Consider the following 22,673-nt stretch of genomic DNA (forward strand, 5'->3'; position numbering starts at 1 on the left):
ACAGCCCAAACTGCGTTCAATATTATTGTCTTAAAAAGAAAAAATCACAAATATAAGCAAAGATGCATGTGAAAAAGCTGTGAAAGATGGAAAACAAGAGGCAGGCAACATGTAACAAGACGAGTTACCAGGGTTTCTTTGTGGATAATCTTGTTTTGGCTGTTGTTTGCTGAACCTTCACTTCTTTCTCCCTTTGTTCTTCTTCTTCCCGAGTGCTGCAGTCTTGCCTGTTCCTTGAAAAGAGGGAATGAAGTGAATAGGGAGGTAAAAAGCAATGGCCTTCCCGAGCACTGCGGTGTCTGATCTGACTCTGCCACCTTCCTTCTGCTGGCTTTCTGATTTCTGCTGCGTGTGAATAATTGGCCTTCTCTTTACGGGCTTTTCCTGTGCGTTGAATCCCATATAATGGGGATAGAGCAGCTCCTGAGAGTGCTTTTTTTTCTTCTTTTGTAACAGGGAGAGGTAAGGAATGGAGAAGTGTGGTTTTGTCTGTTTGTTTTCCTAACCATAGTTAGAAACACAGCAATCTGTAAAACGTCCAGTATGCAAGCAGAACTGCGGTTTTTAGAAGATCAGTATGTTGTGCCACAGAGGATTTAAACAGGGATACCTATGCACAAATTTGGCAATACATAGACACCATATATTCAAAATAAAAAAAAAAAAGAGAGAGATTGTGGTGGTCTTTGGGAAAGTTAAATACTTTCCCAATGCTTTGTATCCACCAAAATCATGATCTTTAAGTGAAGAATCAATATAGAATTGAACTAATCTTAAGTTGTAGAAAATACTTATGTATTTTACGTAGATTGAGGATTGAGGAACTTGACCTGAGAAGCTAAATTTCTATTTGCAATGTCATTTACAGAAGAAAATAGTCAGGAGCACATGTTTCTTTTGAGGGATGACTCCTGGCTAGAACACGGTTTTATTAAGGGGCTCCTGGGATTAGCTCGGTCTGCGGAACGCAGTGCTCTTTGGCGATAATTCCCGCCTCGCGGAGGAGAACAGGCTGGTACGGCTAGCTGTCCTCGAGGGGTACGTCTGAATAATTCACGGCCGCGTCTTCCTGGCGGCACGAGCAGCTGGCTCGGAAATCACAGTCGTTTTCCCAACAGCCAAATTGTTGGAGCTGCAGCGCTGTGATTTTTACTTCACTAATGAAGTTTGGAAGATCCTGTGATTTAGGAGCGCGTTGAGAATTTCTATCGCTAATCTGCTGCAGAAAGGCAAATTAGAGCCGGCTAATATACTTCTGAACGCATCCTGCGCGAAATGGAGTTCTGGGCAGTATGATTTCTCCTGAATACCGTGGCTCGTTACGCCTCGAGCAGGGAGCTCCTCGTCGCCGGCAGGCACGTGGCTGCTCTTCCCTTCCGCCCTGGCCGCCGCCTCGCAGCAGCGGCGCTTCCTCTCGGGAGCCCCGCGGCCGAGTTGCAGCCCCTCGGGGCGCTGCGTTGAGACTGGCTGTTAAGGGGTCGGTCCGTTCGCCTCCCTGCGGAGCTCCCGGAGTCGTTTCTGTCGCTCGGTGCGCGTTATCCCGGTACTTTTGCTGGTTTTCTGAACCCCGGGATAACCCTGCCTGCGGGGCAGGGAGTTTACAGGATCGGGCCTCTAGAAAGCCCAGAAACCATTTTATAGTTCCCAGCCAGACATTCGAATAAGTTTTAGCAAGTTTTTTGTCCGTGAGATAGTAGGAAAATATTTTTCCTGTCTGATTGCGTCATGACTTTGTTGGCTTGAAGTGACACGTTTTACTGCAAGGCAACGCGCCTCCGTGCTGGGATGTGGGCGCCGCTGCCTTTGGCACGTGGAATAACGAGTTAACTCGGGACCGCGTCGGGAGCGGACTTCAGGGAAAATACTAATGCAGGATTGTGCACGAAACTGCAGCCAGCTCTGCAGCGCTTCCGCTCCCTCGCCGCGGTGCACGGAGGGCAGGGGTGCCTGGCGGCGCTGGCCTTCCCTACGGCTTTGGTTCTGCTCCGGCAGTGCTGCTCTGCAGGGCGCTACGGATGAGGAGGTGCGCAGACGGAGGGGAAGGTTTGGGCCTTTTCCTAGCGGCAGCTCTGTAAGCAAACTTGATTTGGCGCTCTGAAGTCTGCTGGTGTTCTCCCAACTTCACCCCTCGGCTCCTGCTAACGGCCTTGCAGGGGACTGTGTAATCTAGCAATTTCTCACTGTCTGACGCCGTTGCCATTTACAAGTAGCAATTCAAGTTGCATACCAAATTAGGTGAGCAGGTTCTTTTATTTTTAATACAAATATTTCCGTACGTCTTTGGAAAAATATATCTGACGCTTATTAGCCTGAGGATACATGCTTGTTAACTGAGATGAAAAATACCTGCGTGATCTTGTCCTGTATAGTTTTTATAGGAAAGAAACAGTTATATACACTTTATTACGATTCCCGTATTTCATCTCTTCCCTTCCCTCCCCTGCGGCTTTATTCTTTCTCTTCTTCCTCTCTCCTTTTTTTTTCCTTCTCATCTAGTTTACAGTATGTCTCATCCTGTCTCTTTTGTTTAAGTGTGTTTCCTTTCCTACCCACTGCCCCGCTTGGGGTAGTATGGCACCTTCCAAATTTCCTATGACAATTCATATCCTGTTGACCATGATGTTCCTTGGGATTTCTTCTACCTGCATTTCTTTTCTTCACTCCATCAGAGAATTAGAGAGGTTTCCAGCAGCTGCCGGGAAGAAGCCAAGCCTTTTGTTCGGTCTGTGCCACTGGGAAAAATCTTTACCGTGCCCCCCTTAGCCTCCAAGGCTGGACTTTATTCCGGGAAATAAAGGCACAATAGGATTTGTGGTTTTCGCTCGCTCTGCCCCTGTTCCTTTAAACAGTCATTTTATATTAAAAAAACTATTTTGCATAATTTATTCTAGCTGGTTATTGAAACGTGGGTTGTGAATTAGCATTTGAAATCGTGCTTTGGAGGTCCAAGCTGCTTTTTACCTTTTATGAGAGCGGTATCCCCGAACTTCTGCACTTGGGGGGGAGGCTTCTCGCCCAGTAAACAAATTACTGGCTGAATATTGCCTCCGTGGGTTGGATTGCAATCACCTGTCAACTGTCCGACTGACTTATGCCCCTCTTAGAAAAATGTAGGCCAGTTTTGTTGTTGTTGTTAAGGGTGTAGCAGAGGGTTATGGATTAAGTAATTCAGCTGACTGTTGAATCCCAGTTAAACTCACAAGAAAGCAGGGAGTGGTGGTGGCGGCGACTCTGTTGCAGTAAACAGGGTGATTTTTGCTCATCCATAAAGCTATTCCGAATTCCTTCAATAAACCGAGTATCCTTTCCATAAATATTTCTCCAGCTTCATGCTTTGACTCTTCTCTTTCCCCCCTTCCTCCACTACCCCGGCAAACTCTTGAGGAGGAGGAAAGATGGGCGAGTTTTCTTCTTGCCCCCCCCGGCAGCCGCCGTGGCTTGGTCGAAAGCCCAGGCCTGCAAGCTGGTAAGAGGGGACACTCACTAACTGTCACTCAATAACGAAGCTGGAATCTGGTGTGAAGGTGCGGTTTGCTTTTCTGGACTGTAACGTGTTGTAGCTTCTCTTCTCTCACCCGCTCTAAGCGCAAGCGTCTGCGCCGTTGCGGCGGCGTACGCACGCTCGCCGACAGGTCAGGTCTGCAAAGCAGGTAGGGAAGAACCGTGCGAAACAAGTGAGACGGAGAAGGATTTCTTGTTTTCACTAATGGAAAACGGAAAAATTTGATTCACAAAACTATACATGCAGGCTTTCACATAGCCAACTTAAAAAATCAGTGTGTTGTCTTTTTTTTCTCCAAAAGCGATAGTTTTGATTCACATGATGACACGGGCTTAAAATGCTCGTTTGAGGTTTTGCACGGAAAAACAAATGGTTCCGCGCAGGGATTGCGGTGGATTCTCAGGGCTGCTTCACGGAACAAAATCGCTAGATTCTCGTGCGGTTCCGAACTCGCCCGCTTTCGTTGCGAACGCGCTGGAGCTCGGCGAGGAGCTGCGGCTTCTGCGGCAGCTGCCTGCCGAGCGGGAGAGAGCCGCCTTTGCAGGCAGGAGCGGCGGCTGGGGCGCGCGCCTGCCCGTGGGGCCGCGGGGCAGCGCGAGCAGGGCGACCGCAGGAGCGGGGCAGCGACGGCTGCCGAGGGCCTGGGGCTGCGGGGGAGCTGGGCAGCGACTCCGGCGACCTCGGGGGGCGAAACGGAGAGGGGGACTTCCCCTTTTCGGGGGGACACACGCTGTTCGGGGGCACGAGCGGCCTCAGGGATTCGGTAACCTGGAAAGGGGACATCCCTGGGGACCGAGAGGGCTCGTCACGTCTGCGTTTTTAGCACCTAAATTCAAGACTAAGAAAATACTTTGTATTTCGAGAAGCATGAGAATTATTTTAAACAGGTGAGAGCAAGACAAGTTGTTCTCTATTCAAGAAAATTTCCTTTTTCTTTTTTAATTTGATGGGCTGAGCCTTTCGGCGAAGAAAACCCTTAGGTTAAAGATTAATATCTGCACTGTGCTCTTAAGATATCGATGGCTGCCATAAACCTATTCCAGACTTCCCGAGCCGCCACCAAAGCTGCAGGTGACTCAGTGTGATGGCGCGGCAGGGTGACTGGGAGCGAGGGAGCTCGTCCGCTCTGCAGCCTGCGAGAGAGGCTGAAAGATCAAAGTTCGCTGCTCCGGTTACTGTCGGTTGCTTTTGTGACTGCTGTGGGCATGGGGTTTTTTATAAATACATGGTAGCTTGCTTACACACTCATAGCACTGTTGTGTTATTTTATCTTGGCAATGCCCTGCAATAAATAGGTAATTTATCAGCATGGCAGTGAATTACGTGTTCTTCGTGCGGGGCGCCATCGCGTAAGGCATGCGAGGAGGCGCTGCCTCGTCTCCTTCCAGCCTCCGTGAGTTTGAGCTAACGCGAGGGGCAGGATGAGGCCGGGTCCGACGGCACCGTTTCCTCTGCTCTGGGGCTGACAGCCGAGCTGTTGATCTCGCTGCCCGGCAGAGCCGGTGGGAAGGTGGGGAACGGCCTGTGGTAACGGCGATCAAAAGCGAGATGCATGTTCTGTAGGTGAAGCAGTGTTTCCTCCCCGTGCTGGGCATTAAGGTTAGAGAAATACACTTTTGTCCCGTAAATGTGCACCCAGATCCTTTTTCTAAAGAGATGCAAAGTCCATCTCCAGCTTATGTGCATCCCTTTACATCTCCAAAATCCTGCACGAAAACCCAGGAGAGCCCATAAAGACAGAGTCCGGGTGTACCTTTCCTCCCTTTTCTCCCAGTTTTCTTTTTTTCCCCTCTATTGATTAATCCTTGTGGCAGAAGCATCTCTTCAAATTCTTTCATGTCTTCCCATATGAGTTTGTGTTGAGGAAGAAAGTCAGCTCGCAAAAATGAAGGACCCTTTCAATCTGCAGTAGAAATACAAGCCTTTTTTAGCTTCCCACCCTCCATCTCCGATTTCCCTCTTCCTTCCCTTGCTTCTTTTAAAAGCATAGTCTGATTTAAAAGTTGCAATCCTTTTTTCTGTTCATTTCCCTTAAAAGCAGCTGAACCTGAGTAATGAGCCGCTGTCTGTTTCTCATTCAGATCCCAATAAATTTCCTCTTTGCCTGGATGCTGGATTATTCACTCAGCAGCTAACAGGGGCAGTTAGGCCAGTGCAGATCCCTCGCGGCTGAAGCCCGTCGGGCTGGCACACGTGGTCGTGTGTCGGCCGCAAAGGCTTTCCCCCTTTGCTGGCCGCAGCTTAATTTGCATGTTTTTTTCAAAGGCATTTCCTCGTGTTTCAAGTTTCCATCTTCTGAGCTGAGCTTCTTGTCACTTTTTGTCTGGCTCAAGTTGCAGCTCAAAAGCGCTTGTCAGCATGGCTTTTCCTTGCACGTTTATGCAAAAAGCTGTCCATCTCCAGGGGGAAGAAGGATGCTGGGAGAGGGAGAGAAGAATCTGCAAATTCTTCTGTAACAAAACCTCCTGTTGGCAGAATTTAAACTTTACACTTCTTTTAGTACACCTTAAAATACTGGCTTAACTTTAGCAGAACTAATTTGCTCAGGTATGTTATGCTAGGAGGGAGAAACACTCGTCATGGTGAAGCCTATACTTTGGGGGGAATTCTTCCCCTCTTCCTCCCCAGCTTTGTGGGGGGGCAAGGCAGGCGGCTGCCCCAGCGGCAGGCTGCGTATTTTGTGTTGTGGCCCCCGTGGCTGCTGGCCCTGCCCTGCAGATCCCAGCAGCAGGTCGCAGCTTCTGCTCGCGCTGCGCCCGACCTTGCACTTCTCTCTCCCTCCTTTCCACCACGAGGTGCCCAAATCCAGGTAAGAAGCTGCAGGAAGAACAGGATTTCTTCCTAGCTCCGTGCCCACCTCCTCTGGTTGCTGGGGGAAGGAAGGGGGAAGGAGCCAGAGGTTTTGAAAAAATGGGGGTGAAAAAGAGGTGGCTCTTGGAAACTGCAGTGAGGGCCACCCCAGGCGTGTTCAGAGCACGCTTTGTCCAGCTCCACAACGTCGGGAAACTTGGCTGCTGAGGGGAGGACGAGCCCCTGCCCCGCTCTTGGAGCTTGCTGAGCTGTTAGTAGAAAGCTCAATTTGGCAGCAAGAAAAATGTAGAGAAAATAATGGGCTCTATTTTATTGAATTCATATTGCATGCAAAAACAGATGACTCCATCTCTGTTTGCAGGGCTTTTTACAGTGTTTTTCCTGTCCTATCAAGAGTCATTAGAGACATTTGTTCTGACATTTTGGATTCAAGAAGACACGTATGTCATTTTTATCAATGCGTTTCTGGAGCTGTGTACGTTCCCCCTCCCGACACCCACTCTTGCGAGAGGTGTCTTATACAGCACTGTTGTTGTATCAGTTACAGCAGCAGTAATGATGTCTGCAGTTACTGATGACTTGCCTGCGTTTCAAATTTTGCTAAAGCAAACCAAAGACACAAAGCTGCTATTGGCATTTAGACACAGAAAATAAATGTACTTCTGCTCCCAAATAAAGACCAGCCCTGGAAATTAATTTATAGGAATCTTGCATGTAGTCTCAGTACTTGGCTATCTTGATTCGTAATCATCGTACAGAGGGACTTGATACCAAAAAGGCTTGAAAAATTGAATTTTTCAGCCAGATGACTTTTTCTAGGTTGCCTACATTTGTGGAGGGAAGGAAGGGATTGTTGGATATCATCAGAGATAAACTTTAAAAAAGGAACGTCTATATGTGAAATTTTTTTTATAATCCAGCAGATCTTTCATCTGTGGGTTTTTTTTTTTTTTTAATTCTTCAAGTACAGACTGTGTAAATACTTTGGGAATGATCAAAACTATTAATGCATCATTGATTTCCTCCATTGACTTGTCTGTTAGATATTTGATCTCTTCTTTTTAAAAAGTGTGTATTTTCCTGTTTCAAAAGCTGCCTCCCACTGCCCTTTGCAGAGCGGGAAGCATCTCCTGCTGGCTTTTTGTCGCTTTGCCAGCCTTGATACTTTGCTTTCAAGGATGGCTGAATACTTTGGACTCTGTCATTTAGTTTAGGCTGGAGTTTGGGAGCAGACTTCTTCACTGAATGCTCCGTTTCGATAAGCTCTGTGCCCTGCCGTGGCCACCTGAGCCCATTAAATCTCCCTCGCCTGAGCAGCGCACGCTGCGACCCGCTTGCTTCGTTGCTGAACCGCGGTGGAAGCCAGCGCTTTCAAAGGAGTCACAGCAGTCGCCGAGGTATGCCCGGTCCTATATGCTTTTTTCTCTTCCTCGGCTGTTCGCTTATGCTGCTAACGTTTGTAGCTCTCAGTTGTAATAAAACCTTATTCCTTGGCCACTGGTGATAAAGTTTTTTAATAGCAACGGCTGTTATAAAGAATTGCCTGAATTGCATCTGGTTCCCAGCGTTCTATAATAATTCTGCTTCTAAGAGTACATTTCTGTTTAAAAGAGTTGTTGCATAAAAAAAAAAAGTCAGAAATGGTCAACTGTTCTGCGGTCTGCATAGGACCGTGGTTCTGAACTTCTGAAACGACTTGTCAAGCTGAATGCCTGAGAAACAAAGTGATTTGACTCATTACTTATATTTAGTATCATTACCTACTGCTTTAGGTTCCGTTTGCTTCTGAGCATTAATGTCCCTGTTCAGGAAGGTTAACAGGGAAAACGCCCAGCAGAAGGCATTTGTGTGCTTATCGGAGGGCAAATGCATGGAAAACATCAGGTCGCTGTGCTGGGTGTCAACTTTTTTTTTTCTTTAAACTATGTAGTAGGAGAGGTATTCAAGGGTGGGGAAAGGATGTCCTTCCTTTTTGGTAAAGCATGTAGAACTGGAGGTGCTAGTGGATCCTCAGCACAAATGTGACCTGAAATCACAACAACCGCTTTATTTTTTGATTCAGAAATGCTCATCATAAGTATATGGGATCCCAGGCTTAAAATATATCCTAGTATCCTGGCACCCAAAGTGATCATTCTTAGGTTTGGAGTGTGTTCATAATCAATGCAAAAATTATGAGTAATGTTTTAATATATAAAATTAAAAATATGATTGACCTTAAGATGAATTTTGATAGGTACAAACTTTTGCTACGTATCTTCATACTCTTTTGGCAAACAAGAGGCAGGTGCCCAGATTCAAGGTGCTGCTTCTGAAGCTTTAGACTAGAGAATTAAACCTTCAAAGATCTTTGAAAATCCTAGACACTAAAAGCTCTATAATCCTAGGGAGGCCACCGCACAAGAAACGGCATGACTCCTTGCATTTTTGGAACTAGACTAGAAGCTGTAGATTTCATCATAGAAGTGTAAAACAGAACATTAAACTAGATGCGAGTCGGGTGAAAATCCCTAATACTGGAGATACAGGGCTGAAAATCAAAATGAATGGAAGTATTTGGAAACAATTTTGCTGCTCTGAAGCTTGTGTTGTTCCTCATTCCCCCTATCCCAGGCTCTGTACGTTGTGGTGTTAACTTACCTCAGAAGAGCTCAGTCAAGGGCTTGACTGACCAGACTGTTCGTTTTATGTGACCTGAAGTAGGAGATGTCGTATTCAAGACTTTTTTCCTTCCCCTTATGGTATGTCAAGAGCAGCAGAGCTGCTATCGTTTTTCCTTTGTGAAAACTTGAAGGACTTTGGCTTCTCAGAGTGCAGTTGATGGGATCAGCAATATTTTGTTTCCCTTGCTCCCAAGCAGCCTCGTCCTTGGGCTCATTACTTTTAAAGCAGAGAATAACCTGTATAACCAAGCTGAGGTGTCTCTGATGCCTGAAGTAATTAATCTTTAAAGCGATACCAGTTTTGAGACCTATTGTGTAGAATCTTGCCGTATTTCTTGAGATTCCCCATGATAATAGTATTATCCTGCCAAGGAATCCCTCTTCTATACCCATGTGGTAATTATTTTAACACTTGGCAAGGATGAGGGGATTAATGTTGATCCTTCTTTGGGTAACACATATGAAAATTATGATTTGTGTTTTAAACTGTGTGGCAGTGACTTCATTGCTTTTGAACAGTGAAATTCTGGGTGTTTTTTTGTAGATGTGCTCGTGCAAGCACTTGCAGTGCAGCATGTCAAGTGACTGTCCTAGTGCATGAACCCTGCGTTATCTTGTCACAGATCAGCTACCCAAGAGATTGGGGATGGCCTACTCCTGACGCCTGGCCTGCGGCTCCCTCTACGTGGCCTGGCAGTCTCAAGTCCAAATGGATGTGGCCTCTCATTTCGGTGTTGGAGAGAGTAAATTGCTTTTCAATCAGCATGTTATAGAGAGTGATTGCAGGGCCCACTTGAAAGATTAGTAGGGAAGAGTTTGCCAGAATAGAAGTGCCAGTGTGGTGTTTCTGGGTAAATGGAGATGAAGCTCTGAAACTGTCTCCAGTTCTTTGGTGGTAGAAATTCTGCTTTTTAAATTTGGACAGTGGAACAAGGAAAAGCCTTCTGGAGGAAGACTGATGGGACTGTGAGGAGTTTGCTCTCCTCTCCCCTGTTCCTCTAAGTGGACTTCCCTCTCTTACGCAGAGGGTTATTGTGCAACTTGTCCTGTGCGCCCCGGGAAGGTTCCCTTGAAGTTTCTGATTTTAAGAACTGTCTCTCTTTCCTGTCTCTAATCCCTCAATCTTGCAGCTCCATGCCTTAAAGGATAGCAACAATTTAATTTTACTTTACAGAGTATGACATGATTCGAGAATTTGGTTTATTTGTCTTGAAGGACAGGGTGAAGAGCAAGGGAAAAGGTGGACTGTAGAATCTGGTGTTGCCATATTAAAAAGGGAAAAAAAGTGGGGAATCTTTTAGTGTCCTTTTTATTATCACCTTGCAAAGTTGGCTATTTGTTCAACAGTCACAGATCTTGTAGTGCCTCAACTTAGATGTAATAAAGCTCTTTTATGAGATCAATGGTCTCAAGTATAAAGACAAATAACACAGCCGTCTGAAAAGGCATAAGAAGGTACTTGTTACTGTCTTGGGGCTAAACGTTGCCAAGCTGTCGGCTTTCTCGCCCTTCATTCTGTCGCTTGCTGGCCATTGGGCTATTTAGTGTGAGAGATCACGCAGTTGTCCTACGTTATTTTGGTGGTGGTGTCAGTAGAAATACTGACTGCTGAAGATCTCAGACCACGTTCTACTATAATCATGATATACTCCGTCCGAGACGAGGAAAACCTTTTAGTGCCACAAAGCTGCGTGCGTCTTGGCTGTTCTCCCTGGGCAGGTGGGGAGGGATGTCCCCCTTTGCTGCCCACCAGCCGTGTGTTTCGTGCTTGTCCTGCCCACCAAGTGCACGGTTTCTCCAGGCCTGCTGTAGATCTGGTAGAGTGGCCAAGGTGGTTGTCTCCCTCTGGAGCGTTTTGGCCTGCCTGATGTCTCACCCAGTACTGTCTGTTTGTCACTAGCAGAGAAAAGGAGCAAATGTTAGAGCCCTCCAGGAGCTGGATGCCTCCGACGCCTGCTTGTGTGTTGTGCTCCAGTTCGTTCTGGTCAAGTACGAAGCCCTTGCAGAGTGAAGGAGCCTGAAACTGCGTGGGGAAAGGTGGAGGTCTCCTGAGACACAAGACCACCCTTTCTGAAACTTCCTTGGGGAGAACAGGGCTGACGGCTGTCTAATCCCTGCATGCACACGTGCTCCCCCCTGCTCCAACGCGTTCTGGGGGAGTCGGTGACTGGTGGTGGCCGGCTCCGGTGCAGGGCTGGTAGCCCTGGCCACGTCGCCCCGTTAGGGCAGAGCCTTGTGTCCTTCCCCTTCTGCTTCATGATGCCCATGCAGCTCTTCTTGCCTGTGGTGCTTCTTCGGGGGCCTATTTCTGTCCCAGGAGCGATGTGAAGCTTTCCTTGGGTCTCTTGCATGGGCACTCGGAAAGCCTAAGGGCCGCTTCGCGTTGGAGCACCAGGAGACCTCTCGAGGAGAGGAAGCCGCGTCTCCTGTTTGTCCTTAGCTATTCTGTCACAACAATAGCTTCAGCTTTTGCCTCATTTGAAAACTAGTGTTAATCTGATGGGAAGATGTTTGTGTATTTAAAATAGTTATTCCTCGCTGGAGCCCCTCCCTGCTTTTGTCGGTCTCTGCTTGACTTTTCAGCTTCGCCTAGCTAATATGTGCTGTTTGTTTACAGCAGGGACACTGGAGCACGGAGAAGGAAGTCGGTGCGTTTAATCTTGAGCCTGGTCCAAACTTCCCGTGCGCGCGCACGTGTGTGTGTGTGTGCAGGGAGTTGTCAGCCTTGTTCATCCAGGCTCAGGAGAAAAAGCAAAGGGGCTGACAGAGCCGCAGAGACCAGATGCAGGCGTTTTGTGAACTCTTCTCCCCAGTTTGATCCCGAGCAGGTTTAGACAACACGGGTAAAAATTCCAGTATGGCAAGCCTGGTGAGGAAGGTGCTAGTGCAGACAAAGCCATTGAGCGGTGAGTATGAGAAACGTCTTGCCTGATGCAAAAGATAACTGATCCGAAAATGCTGGTGGAGGTGCCTAGGAAAAGAAATGCGTTAGAGGGCAGAGAGCTTTTTGGTTTTGTTGTTTTGTTCTTCTTCCCTCTCCAGTGGGAGAGGGCTACTTGGAAATGTCGAAAATTGAGTCCGTGGAGATAGGGTTATTCAGAGGAATGCCGTATGCATACTAGGCATATCCACTGTAAGTAAAAGTCTGTTCCTCAGGCTGCCCCAGGTGTTCTGCCTTAGCTTAGCTTAATAACAGGAGCAGCCCATCTAAACCGGGTGGCTTCTTGTTTGGGGGATTTGTGGTGGACTGGGAATTTGCAGAAGGAGCATGTAAGGAGCATATAAGCTTTCATGCATCAGTTATGACTGTACAAAAAAGTGAGATTGAGAAGAAAACAATGCTAATAACCTGCAGGAGAAGTAATGTTATTGCTTCTTTTTTGTTCTTGTGTTTGGGTGGTGAACACCTCACTGGGTTTCCGTAGGGTGTTCTCATGTTGGATTAGTTATAGAAATCAGTCTCATCAGTGTTGTGTGTTTTGGATTGTAAAAGCATTTCGGTTGTAACACCAGCCTGTGCCTGGAGTTTTTTGTTTAAATTTACGGTGTTTATTCAGCTCCTAATTGTGTACGTTAGAATAATTGTGGAGCGCGGTTATGTCTGTAGCAGATGAAAGTTTTTAAGAGGTTGGCTCAAAGCGGAGCAGGAATTTGTTCCGTTAGCCTTGTGTCTTTCTGGCACAAGCGTCCTTTCCTCGTGCTGCCCTTCTGCAAAGCAGACATCCCAGCAGCCACAGCAGGAAGCATTTGCACCAGTATATTTCAGCAAATCAAACTTTTCATAGGACAGAAAACTCGTCAATGACTCGGGCTAAGCAGGTCTGATTGGGTGAGTTATTGGAGGCTGAAGCATCCCTCCCCAAGCAGGGAGACCTCTCTGCTCCAGGAAAGGAGCGTTGATAGGGACAGGGGGTCACGGTTTTGAGGCGAGCGTGGTAAGGTTTGTGCAAGTGCTGATTTTATCGATGTATAAACCTCCATGAAAGGTTACTCTTGGAAATTGCACTTTTGTATGAGTTATTGACTGTTGCTATTCTCTCACGAAGCAGCAATTCAGCTTCTGTTTATTTATGGAGGGGGCAATGCAAACCCAGAGGTAAGCAACGTCCCTTGCCTAGAAGTTAGGGACCAGGTGGGCACAGGATTGCTGTGGCCTTTGCTGGGAAGGAGATTGTGTTGGAAAATGGTGTTCCCTTTTAGCTTGAGTTCACTACTCTCTCTTCATCTACTCGAGGCTTTTTAGAAAGCATGAATCTTCCCTGCTTCTAGGAAAAGTGGAGATACTGCCTGAAACTGAGTAGTCCCCTTGGTTGAATTGTAACACATGTGGCATGAAAAATATGGAGAACTGAAGAGAACAGATCCTACCAATCTCACTGTAAATAACTTGCAACTTTGCATAAATTAACTTGTCTTTACAAAAAGAACCTGAATATGTGGGTTACTCTGCTTCAGAGATAAGGAAGCTGGAATGATTGTACTTGAAAGTTCACTTGAAGAAAAGGCAGTCTGAGAATTAATCTGGAGTTTTTATAGCAAAATCTAGCAGGTATTAAATGACTGAAACATACACTCACCTTATGAAGGTCTATTCAGAGAAGTCTCAGCCCATCCATCTTTAAAAGAACAATTCTTTGATGAAAGAAACATAGCAAATAGGGAAACACTGACTAAGCGCCGACTTGATAACTTTCAGCATCATTCTGAAACCCCTGGAGAGGTTTTAGGACTTGCATCTCATAATTTACACTATGGTTATGTGTGTTAAATGGATTTTTTTATTATTATTTTTTTAATAGACGCAGGATGTTAGGAAGTCCGGGATGCTAGGAGAATGATATGAAATACAGCTGGTTAAAGGGCAGCCCCAGAAGAGGTTTCTCTGTTGAAAAAAAATATTTGGAGAGTGCATAAAAACACAAGCGCTCTTCCTGCCCCAGTCTGCACAGCACAGAAGTGGGCACCTGCAGCCGGTTTGGCCTCTTCATCTGGAGGGGGCTGGGGGTGTTAAGACCTCAGTTCTGTAATTCCAGCCTTCTACCCCAAACCTTGTACTCGTGCGTGGATAAAAAGGAATATTGCAATGAATTTTCAGACAGGAAAAGAAATGGTGCAGTAATGAAAAGTTGTAAAGAACCCTAAAGGACACCTACAGTACTTATTTTCCTCCAGTTAAGGTATGGGCAGCAGTACAGATAGATATCTATTCCTTCTACTGTCTTATCACATGTAACGGCAGAAGAAAAGTCTGCACCAAAATATGGTGATGAACATTTTGATTTTACTGTGTGGAGTCTCCTTCTGATTACCAATTTTCTTTATTTAACTCTCTTCACCCTATTAAAAACTCTTTTCCTTGCTCCTCAGTTCCTAGTGAGATACTCACTTACAGGTGTAGCCAAAAGTATATTGCACCTTGCATCAGTAGGAGTTTACGTATCAAGCTGTCAAATCCTTACGAAATATAAATTAAGATGGATTGTCAGAACTTCCTGCCAAAAATGTCAGTGTATTCACAGACTAATGACAAGCCAGTTTTCTTTCCCACTTTGGTTTGCTTAGGGAAATTTGATTTCACTGACTATTCATGGGGTGGCTTGGTGTTTTGGTTGTTTTGGTTTCTTATGATACACATAGAATGAAGCTATTTAGTAAACACTTAAACTTTTTGCAGTACTGAGTAAATATTTTGAATATTACTGGCATAGACAGAATGTGTAGGTCTATTGGTTAATATTTTTTAGGCCTGGAGTTTGTGCAGCTCTCAAGTCACAGAAATTTGTGCAGAGGCTACTTCATGCCTCAGTACCTACTTTTCCCTAGTCCAGTTTTCTGTATGTGATATCCTGTGCTTGATATGCTTGGGGGAGAGGTTCTTCTAAATCTTTAAGTGTGTTCTGGCCTCCTCCCCGGTTCGGTACTGTTTGCTGGGTGCAGAGGTCTGCCACGGTGTTTCCTGAAGGAGAAATTGCCTGCCTTTGGTGTTCATAAGGTAATACGCTGGCTTCCCAGCTTTTTGGGTCCGGGCAGCTCAGACGCGAGGAGAGGAAGCAATAGGTTCTTGGTTGCTCCTTATGCTCCTACCAGGGGTTTAGTTATATATGAGCAAAACTGGTCCCCAGAAAATGAGGCTCAGGCCGAGGCCCATGTCTCAGACTTGTGCTACAAAGTCAATATATTTAAGAAATCCTGTGTGCTATTTTTCTCGGGATTTTAATGCAGTCATGCTGATGCTGAAGAAGCATTAGTGTTATTGCATTGCAGCTGGTCATGTCAGTCGGTGACGAAGCCTGAAACTTCTTTTTATTATAGCAAATATGTACCGAATTTCTGTGGCAAAGGCTTGTTACGATAATCTCTCACATGCCCATGGGTTCGTGCTAGTAAAGTCTAAAACAGATTTCTGACACAAGAGTCAGGATTTGCATAAAACCCCCCAATTAAATTAGGTTTGTACTTCTGATATTCCAGCTGTTTCTTACAGAGGATTAATATTCTCTTGGACGTCAAAATCCCTTAACCGTATATTAAACAATTTGAAAGATGCTGATCTTCATGAAAATGCAGGTGTAACAGGGCAGCTTGAAATGTAAAGATACCCCTTTAATTTGACTGGCTAATCTGCTGTTTTTTTCTGTAGATATTTTCCATCACATTTATTTCTGCGTTCTTGGATTTGTATAGTCCAAACTTGTGCATTTGTTCAGCCACAAAGATGGGCAGCAGCTCTCCTTCAGAGGTTTTAGGATTAATGAACAAAATGAAAGAATATCAGTCTTTCCGTTCTTCAGAACGGTAGACTTCTTTGTAAGAATAGGAACGGCCACAGGTATTATAGCAACACTTATATTCCATTTACTTCTAGCCACTGTTTTTTTAATGACTCCTCTGTATAAATATGTTTAAGGTTGGTTATGGAAATGAATTTGTGAACACCTTGTGAATTGTTGATGAAACTGAAAGTCTTAAGATCTAGATCTTTATTTAAAAAACAGAAAGTCAAGGTTAAAGCAGCCAAGTGGCGTTTTGCCAGCTTTAAGAATGAGACTGTCTCTTTCTCTCTCTTCTATTGAGATCCCTATCACTTTTTAAATATTATTTAATTTGGCTGTCTGCTAGTCTTCAACTGCAGGAGAAAATTCAAATCCAAAAAGCAATTTGCAGTAAACTGAAAATAGTTTGAGTCATACCATAGCTGAAGAGATGTTTAAGTCAACTGGAGCTGGCTATTCTTAAACATCATGAGTGTTTGCCTTGTAAAGTATAAAAAGGCAAACAGTATGGAAAACTTACCACACTAAAGAACTGCGAAGTAGTAAAGACCTAAAAAAAAGGATTTGGCTAACTTTATACTGCCTTTTCTTTTAGTTGATGTTTGGAATGATGATTCCCATTATTTCAGCTGCATCACCAGAAAAAATGCTGCCATATCATCAGAAGACAGTGCAGGATGATGTTGGATACAAGAAGCTGTTAAATGAAAGCTGAAGTGGTCACGTCAAAGCTCTCAAGTAGCAAAAAGCAATAGGCTTATGGTTGCACCATCTTACCATTACTTTCCTTTGGCAGGTAAATAAAGACAGTCTAACAGGAATCTCCAATATCACAGGGGATTTTTAAGCATAAGGAATATCTTATATTTGAGAATGCCAAAGATAATACAGTGGGAACCTTTCCAGTAAAAGGCCGCACATGAACTGGTACAGACTTTAAAGCTAATATACAACGCCAAGCTCTCGTGGCTAAATGAGCTTCAGCAGTAATTTCATCGCCTGACTTGATGTGGCGACAGTTGCGCTGCCACTTCCAATGGAAGTGCTATAGAACATATTTGCTAACAAAAGCATCTCAAAAAATGAATATCTGGCAATACAAGTATGTCAGAAGTAGTCTAGTTTTAAGAAAATGGGAATACTGTTTCAAGTTCAGTTTCACTGCATTCCTCTATCACAGTCCCTTCCGAATCCCGTCTTCAGAAACTCTTTTAATGTTCTTAAAAATCACGGCCTTGCCTTGTGTGTTCATTGGTCTTATAAACCTTCCAGCTAAGTACAGAATTTTGTGTGTTATTTCCTCTTCAGGCAGAAAATTGCAATAGGGAGGGGAAGTTGAGCAGTGTGATTCTGTAAAGTGCAGAATCTTAAATTGTATGTGTATCTTCATACTGATGTTTCTTGGAACCTTAATATATCTTTTCTTTGTTTACAACATTGAACTTGTTAACATCTAAAAAGTAAACTTACCACTAGTAAGCCCCCTTTTAATTTTTAAGATCCTTTGTTAATTGTCTGTGAAGATACTTTTCTGTGAAAAGTAAACTTTACTTTTCCTCTTTATATCTTTGTCTCTACTCTTCAATACAAGTAACAAATGGACTGTAGCAAGGCTACCTTTATTGCTCCACAGTTGCCTTGCTTTGTGAAAATAAATTTGCTGCCACTTTCTGACATGACAAAATAGGGTATTTCTGTATTCCCTGAGTGCAAGTGGTATTCTCCGACAATTCTGCGGACTAGACTTTCCTTCCTAGATCTGCCATAGATTTATGTTTAGTTTCTTCATAAGATAATGAAATGTTCCCTGTTCTAGACTTTCTGTCTTTCAAACTGGACTAAGAATAGTAATTCTTAGTATCCTGTCCGTATTTCCACTTGGAGAGCCTTAACGGAGCAAAGGGTCGAGGGATTTTCTCAGTTTTGGGGAGTCGTGCGTTCCCTTCCATCGCGTGTGGTGGATGTCCCGTCGGTTTGGGCAGGATTTCTCCCGATCCGGTTCCCAGCGGAGCGAAGCTCTGTCAGAGGAAAGCCACGTTAATCCTGAATAGCTGCGCCTACCTGCAGGGTCTGGTGCTTTCTTGAGTTTCGCTCTCCGTGTTACATTATTAATTGCTGCAGGTGGGTATTCAGCATCGCTGTGTCTGGTCACCTGAAGCTCCCAGACGCTGGTTATAACATCGAGCGTGTTGGGAACCCAGTTTGCTTTCCCCTAACCAGCTCTCCCCTGCTACCGCCAAGCAAATAAGCACTAATTATTCCTGAGGCTGTAAACACGTAAAACATTCAGATTCACTTGGGCGTTTCTGCTGGTAGCCCGATTAAATGCGCAGTCCTGAGGCTTGTTATCAGATGAAAGGGAGGGAGAGAATTAACTTTGAAAACGAGATTTCCAGGCTGAGTAGGGTCTGAGAGGAGGGAGCAAATTAGGCAAGAGCGGAGGAAGAAGGGTGAGCAAACTGAAAATTTGGATGCAGTTAATGCTGAAAGTTGCTGTGGGATTGGAAGCTATAATTAGACTAGTTTAAAAAAGGATAAGCATATGTAAGCGATTAATTTCCTGCTTGTCTCTCTCGTTTTTAAAAGCTTAAAAGAGCCTGTATGAATCTTTTGACATTGGCAGTTACCTTCTGGAACAATCACAGGCAATGGCCAGCTCTTCCCTGAGCTAAATTCAGCTTTTTCCTGCGCTAAAGGCTCAAAAATAACTGCCCTTGCTAAATTACAGCTTTCTAGTTGTCAGATTTCAAGAGCTCTGTGTAAATTGTCAAATTTGTATGGCCAGGTAACGGCAGCGTTTTGACCCAGCTCTGTCAGAAGCTGCAGTCGAATTTCCTTGCATCTGCTGTACTCCTTTAAAAATCTCTGAAATCAAGATGCTGAGATAATGCTGGTTCCCCCCCCCCCTTCCCCTTCCTCTCTACTTGGCGTCATGTTTCTCATGTCATTCATGGCTCTATGTTTCTGAGCTTTAAATACGAGTTTATTCCTTACTCTCTTGTTTTTCTGTGCATCACTGATCTCTTCTGTATGGCTGCGATGGATTTCATACTGCTTAATTTGCCCAGCAGTGTATGTTGTGGAACTTGGGTTGCGATTATTTTAGTAGGAATCCTTTTGCGTTGCATATAATAAAAAAGATGCAAGAACAGAGATTTTTTTTTTTTTCCCATGGTAGAATTACCCAGAAATTATCATTTCCTGGTTCATTCAGAAATTCTCTTAACTCAATAGTACAAAAGTTAGAGCTTTAATAGTAAAGGAGCTAAAGTTCTCATTTTAATATTGCTTTCACTGTTAATTTTGAAAAGTGTAAGAAAGATGAAGTGGAAACTGGTGTTGGAACAGACTGATGGCATTTTTTTGCATTGTGGAATCTACTGAACTGTAATTCACTTGATGGTTTGCAGTTGGGATTATGAGAAGGTCTTTCAAATACAGACTAAACATGAATGAATGTCTTATGTCTGCCTGAGCCTGCACCCAGCCTGAAAGCAAGAATGCATATGTGTGAACTCTCCTGTTAGTGTCAGGAATATATAATCTCTTAGAATCTGTATAGATTGGAATGGGATGGGGATGAACTATTCTACTGTAGAAAGAGACAGTAAATACAATGGGAAAGGTTGTATGATTTAATCCATCAATTGATTGTATTTAGTAGTTCTTACATGAAAAGAAGAGCACAAGGGAGAGACAGTGGAAAAGAATGATAAAAATCAGCAGCTTGAGAAACGAGGGCTAGAAGTAGGGCTATTTTTTGAATGTGACAATAAGATACTGAGTAAGGAATTGATGAGCAGTCATCCTCTGTATAAATCTTAATGCTATTTCTGGAAAACCTTCTGCAGGCTTGCAATTCCACTGTACGCTGATTTCAGTAGCAAAGGCAGTTTAAGAAGTTCTTTGCCTGTGAAGCCACATGGTAAACTGAAGTGAAAGCTTAAAAAAAAAAAAAAAAAAAAAAAGCAGAATGACCAAACCCTCCCACAAGACCACCTTATAACCAGAGCTTCTGCAGAATAAAACAACAGTCTCATGTGACTAATGTGTTTTGAATTTGCTTGTGGTGCAATTCAGGATGCAAAGCTAAACACAGAGCTGGTCTGCTCCATGGTCCTTCCTCTGCAAATTGGCTGTTGCTGCTTTGCAAACTCGTTCTCTCAAAATGTGCATACCTGAATTTCCACCCAAACCACTAAGACCCATTAAATTGGGTGTACGACCTAAAATCTGAATATGTCATAGTGGTTTGGCAGGAAATGTGAGTTTTAGTCCATTTGACAAAAATGCATTAACTTGGGCACACTGAAATTTGTAAAATGGTTTGGATTTTGGAGGGAACGTGTGGAGATCTTGCACCCTGTCCGGTGAGCGAGTGCGTGGCGAATCAGGGTGTCTGCCGTAAGGAACATTGCATTCCTTGTTTCTCAGCTGGTTAAGTGAACGTCTCTCTGCGTGTGAAACAAAGCAAGTAGGAAACTAGAGCAAAAAGAGCTGATACCTTCTCTGCATGGGAAGCTGAACCTCTGTGTAAGCCTGAGTGACCCAGAAAGACAAGGAAGCTTGAAAGAGTTTGTTTCTAATAGCTCTGTATCTAAAAAGTGCTTTAAGCTTATTTTAAATATCAAAAATTAAACCTGCCTTAAGTGTGAGTATGTACCTATAGAATATTTGGCTATTTTCAAGCACTTTGGCATCCAGAATTTCGTGTTGATGCGTGATGGCGGTGATGTCAGCTGAAGCTTTGACAGAGCAGGGTGAAGGACATCGGTCCACAAGTTGGGCGGCAAGACGCTCGGCCTCCTTTGGTGATCTTGCTGTGTGTGGCAGAGGAATATAATCCCTTTCTGCAGAAGTTAAGTCAAGTTAAAAATAACACAAGCTGAGAACTTAGATTTCTTGCTAGTTAAAGAATTAAATATTTTAACACTAATCCACGTCCCCCCCACGCTCCCAAACATCATTTAACTCTTAAGGTGATTTGTTACGGATTATCTTGAGGATTGTTTTATTATTATTAATCTCAGGAAATGATGCCGTTAGATGTATAGTCCTTGGGGGTTTATATAATAAGAAGATAAAACTCAGATTTATCCCAGATTTTTTTTTTTCCTATTCCACAGCTTATCCCAGAATAATACCCAGTTTTCTTCTACGCCAGGTTTTTTTTGGACAGGCAACAGGAGGAGTTAATAGGCTCGGCTGTTTTTCAGATGGGAGAAACTGGGTTTTGCTCAGGTTTCAGCTCTCCTTGTCAGGTCCGGGCAAGTGACAGCGCAACCGCACCGAGATACTTGCAGAAGGAGGGTTTCGGTGGCTGCTGCTGGGAACCACGGCAAGAGCACGACGGGAAGACTACGCGGCTGCTCCCCGCGTCTCCAAGTTGCAGGTTACCTTGCAGCGCCAGCAGCGCCGTGTCAGGGGCGCGGGCGGGAGCCGTAAGCGAGAAGTCCTCTCCTGAGGACTCCTTCCTCTCTTCGGCGTCATCCTGCCCCATCCTTGCTTGCCGTGAAAGGAGGGAACAGGAAGAGGCGGCCTTGCGTTGCTCTGATGTGTTGCCATTGGGATACCGAACCGGGAGGATTTCCTGGTTGTTTTTGCTTTTTGGAAAGGCGAAAACAAAACTGTGACACAAAAAAACCTTGCTCTCGCTGCCTCTTCCCTTGCCACTCCCCACCATTTCTGCCTTGTGCATCATCAGGCCAGGGTGGAAAGTTTCCAGTGCTCCTTTTGAAGATATTTATAAGTGAGTTGAGCTCCATATGTTTGTTTGTTTCCCAGATGATTTCTTTATGGCAAGTCGTTGTATTTCTGTATAACTGATCTGTGCGTGGCAACTTGCATCTAGGGAGGGAAGTCACGAATGGTTTTTGGGCTGAACTGTGCAAGTATGGAGAACAGAAACGACGAAAAAAGTGGTTTGCCAATAGCCCTAGCAATGAGAGCTGTGGGGGAAAAGCTTGTAAGAAAGTTAGGCGTGTTTGAAGTTGTTCTGAAACAATAAGGAAGAACGTGGTGTATATCTTTTATGGGCTAAAATAGAGTGGGGAATAGTGGGCAAAGCTTGTTCTCCTTGGCCTCTTTCTGCCCAACAAAATTGAGCTTTGCTTTTATAGACATCAAGAGATCAAGAAGGGCAATGATACTTTAAGTCATTAGTACTTTTAGTAAGGAACAAAAGCCTTTCTATGGTGTTCTTGCTCATACATTATGGCTATAAATTGCACTACCTCAATATGTTCTGAAAAAAATGGAGATTTTGAGTTCAATATCTTCAATATGTAGATTTTGTTTCCCAATGCGAAAGGGGTCAGTTCTCCTTGCGCACGCTATATGCATTCCCATGTGGTTTGGGGAAAGGGTGGGACAAGAATACATGGCTCTATGGCTCGCCGCGTGCTACCGCCAGGAATATCTGTGGTGGAAAAATATTTGCCGCAGCAGGGACTGGGGAACGTGCTCCGGGCATAAATGCCCTGCCGCGTCTGACGTGAGAAGATCAGGGTAATACTGCAGCGTAGGCTTAAAAAAAAAAAACAGCAGAAAGGATAATGCTGCATTAATTCACATAGATTTACTTTCTGGGGCACAATGACAAAAGAAAACCAGGGACATTGCAAAAATATAATCTTCACTGAAAGAGAACTTTCTCCTCCTTTTCTCATCTCTCTTCTTCCCCCTCCAATTTCCTTCTTGGACACCAGAACTCTGAAACTTAGGATGTTTTTTGAACGGGATATATTTTTTCCCATGCCCTCATTTAATGAAAATATATATAATCTGCCGGTGCCCGTAGAGGTGACTCAGTCCCGTGGTGCCCCTGCGCCTCGCGCTAGGCCTTGGCGGCTCTGCGGGAAGCAGCGGGCACGCGTGCCCGAGCCGGGGCGCTGGTTTGAAGAGCAGCATCCGCGGCGCAGGAGC

At 44.6% G+C, this 22,673-nt stretch overlaps 1 protein-coding gene across 1 annotated transcript in view; it reads right to left on the reverse strand.

Annotated features, from left to right (window-relative positions):
- LOC112975036 (quinone oxidoreductase-like protein 2) overlaps positions 1-21,249 on the reverse strand; it is a 68,161-nt gene extending 46,912 nt beyond the window's left edge. Inside the window, exon 1 of the mRNA XM_026084649.1 lies at positions 21,147-21,249. Within this exon, the coding sequence (XP_025940434.1) occupies positions 21,147-21,249 (103 nt within the window). The remainder of the gene's footprint in view (positions 1-21,146) is intronic.
- Between the last annotated feature and the right edge of the window lie 1,424 nt (positions 21,250-22,673).

The sequence above is a fragment of the Apteryx rowi genome, unplaced genomic scaffold (genome assembly GCF_003343035.1).
Source record: "Apteryx rowi isolate R43461 unplaced genomic scaffold, aptRow1 scaffold_65, whole genome shotgun sequence".
Lineage (NCBI taxonomy): Eukaryota > Metazoa > Chordata > Aves > Apterygiformes > Apterygidae > Apteryx > Apteryx rowi.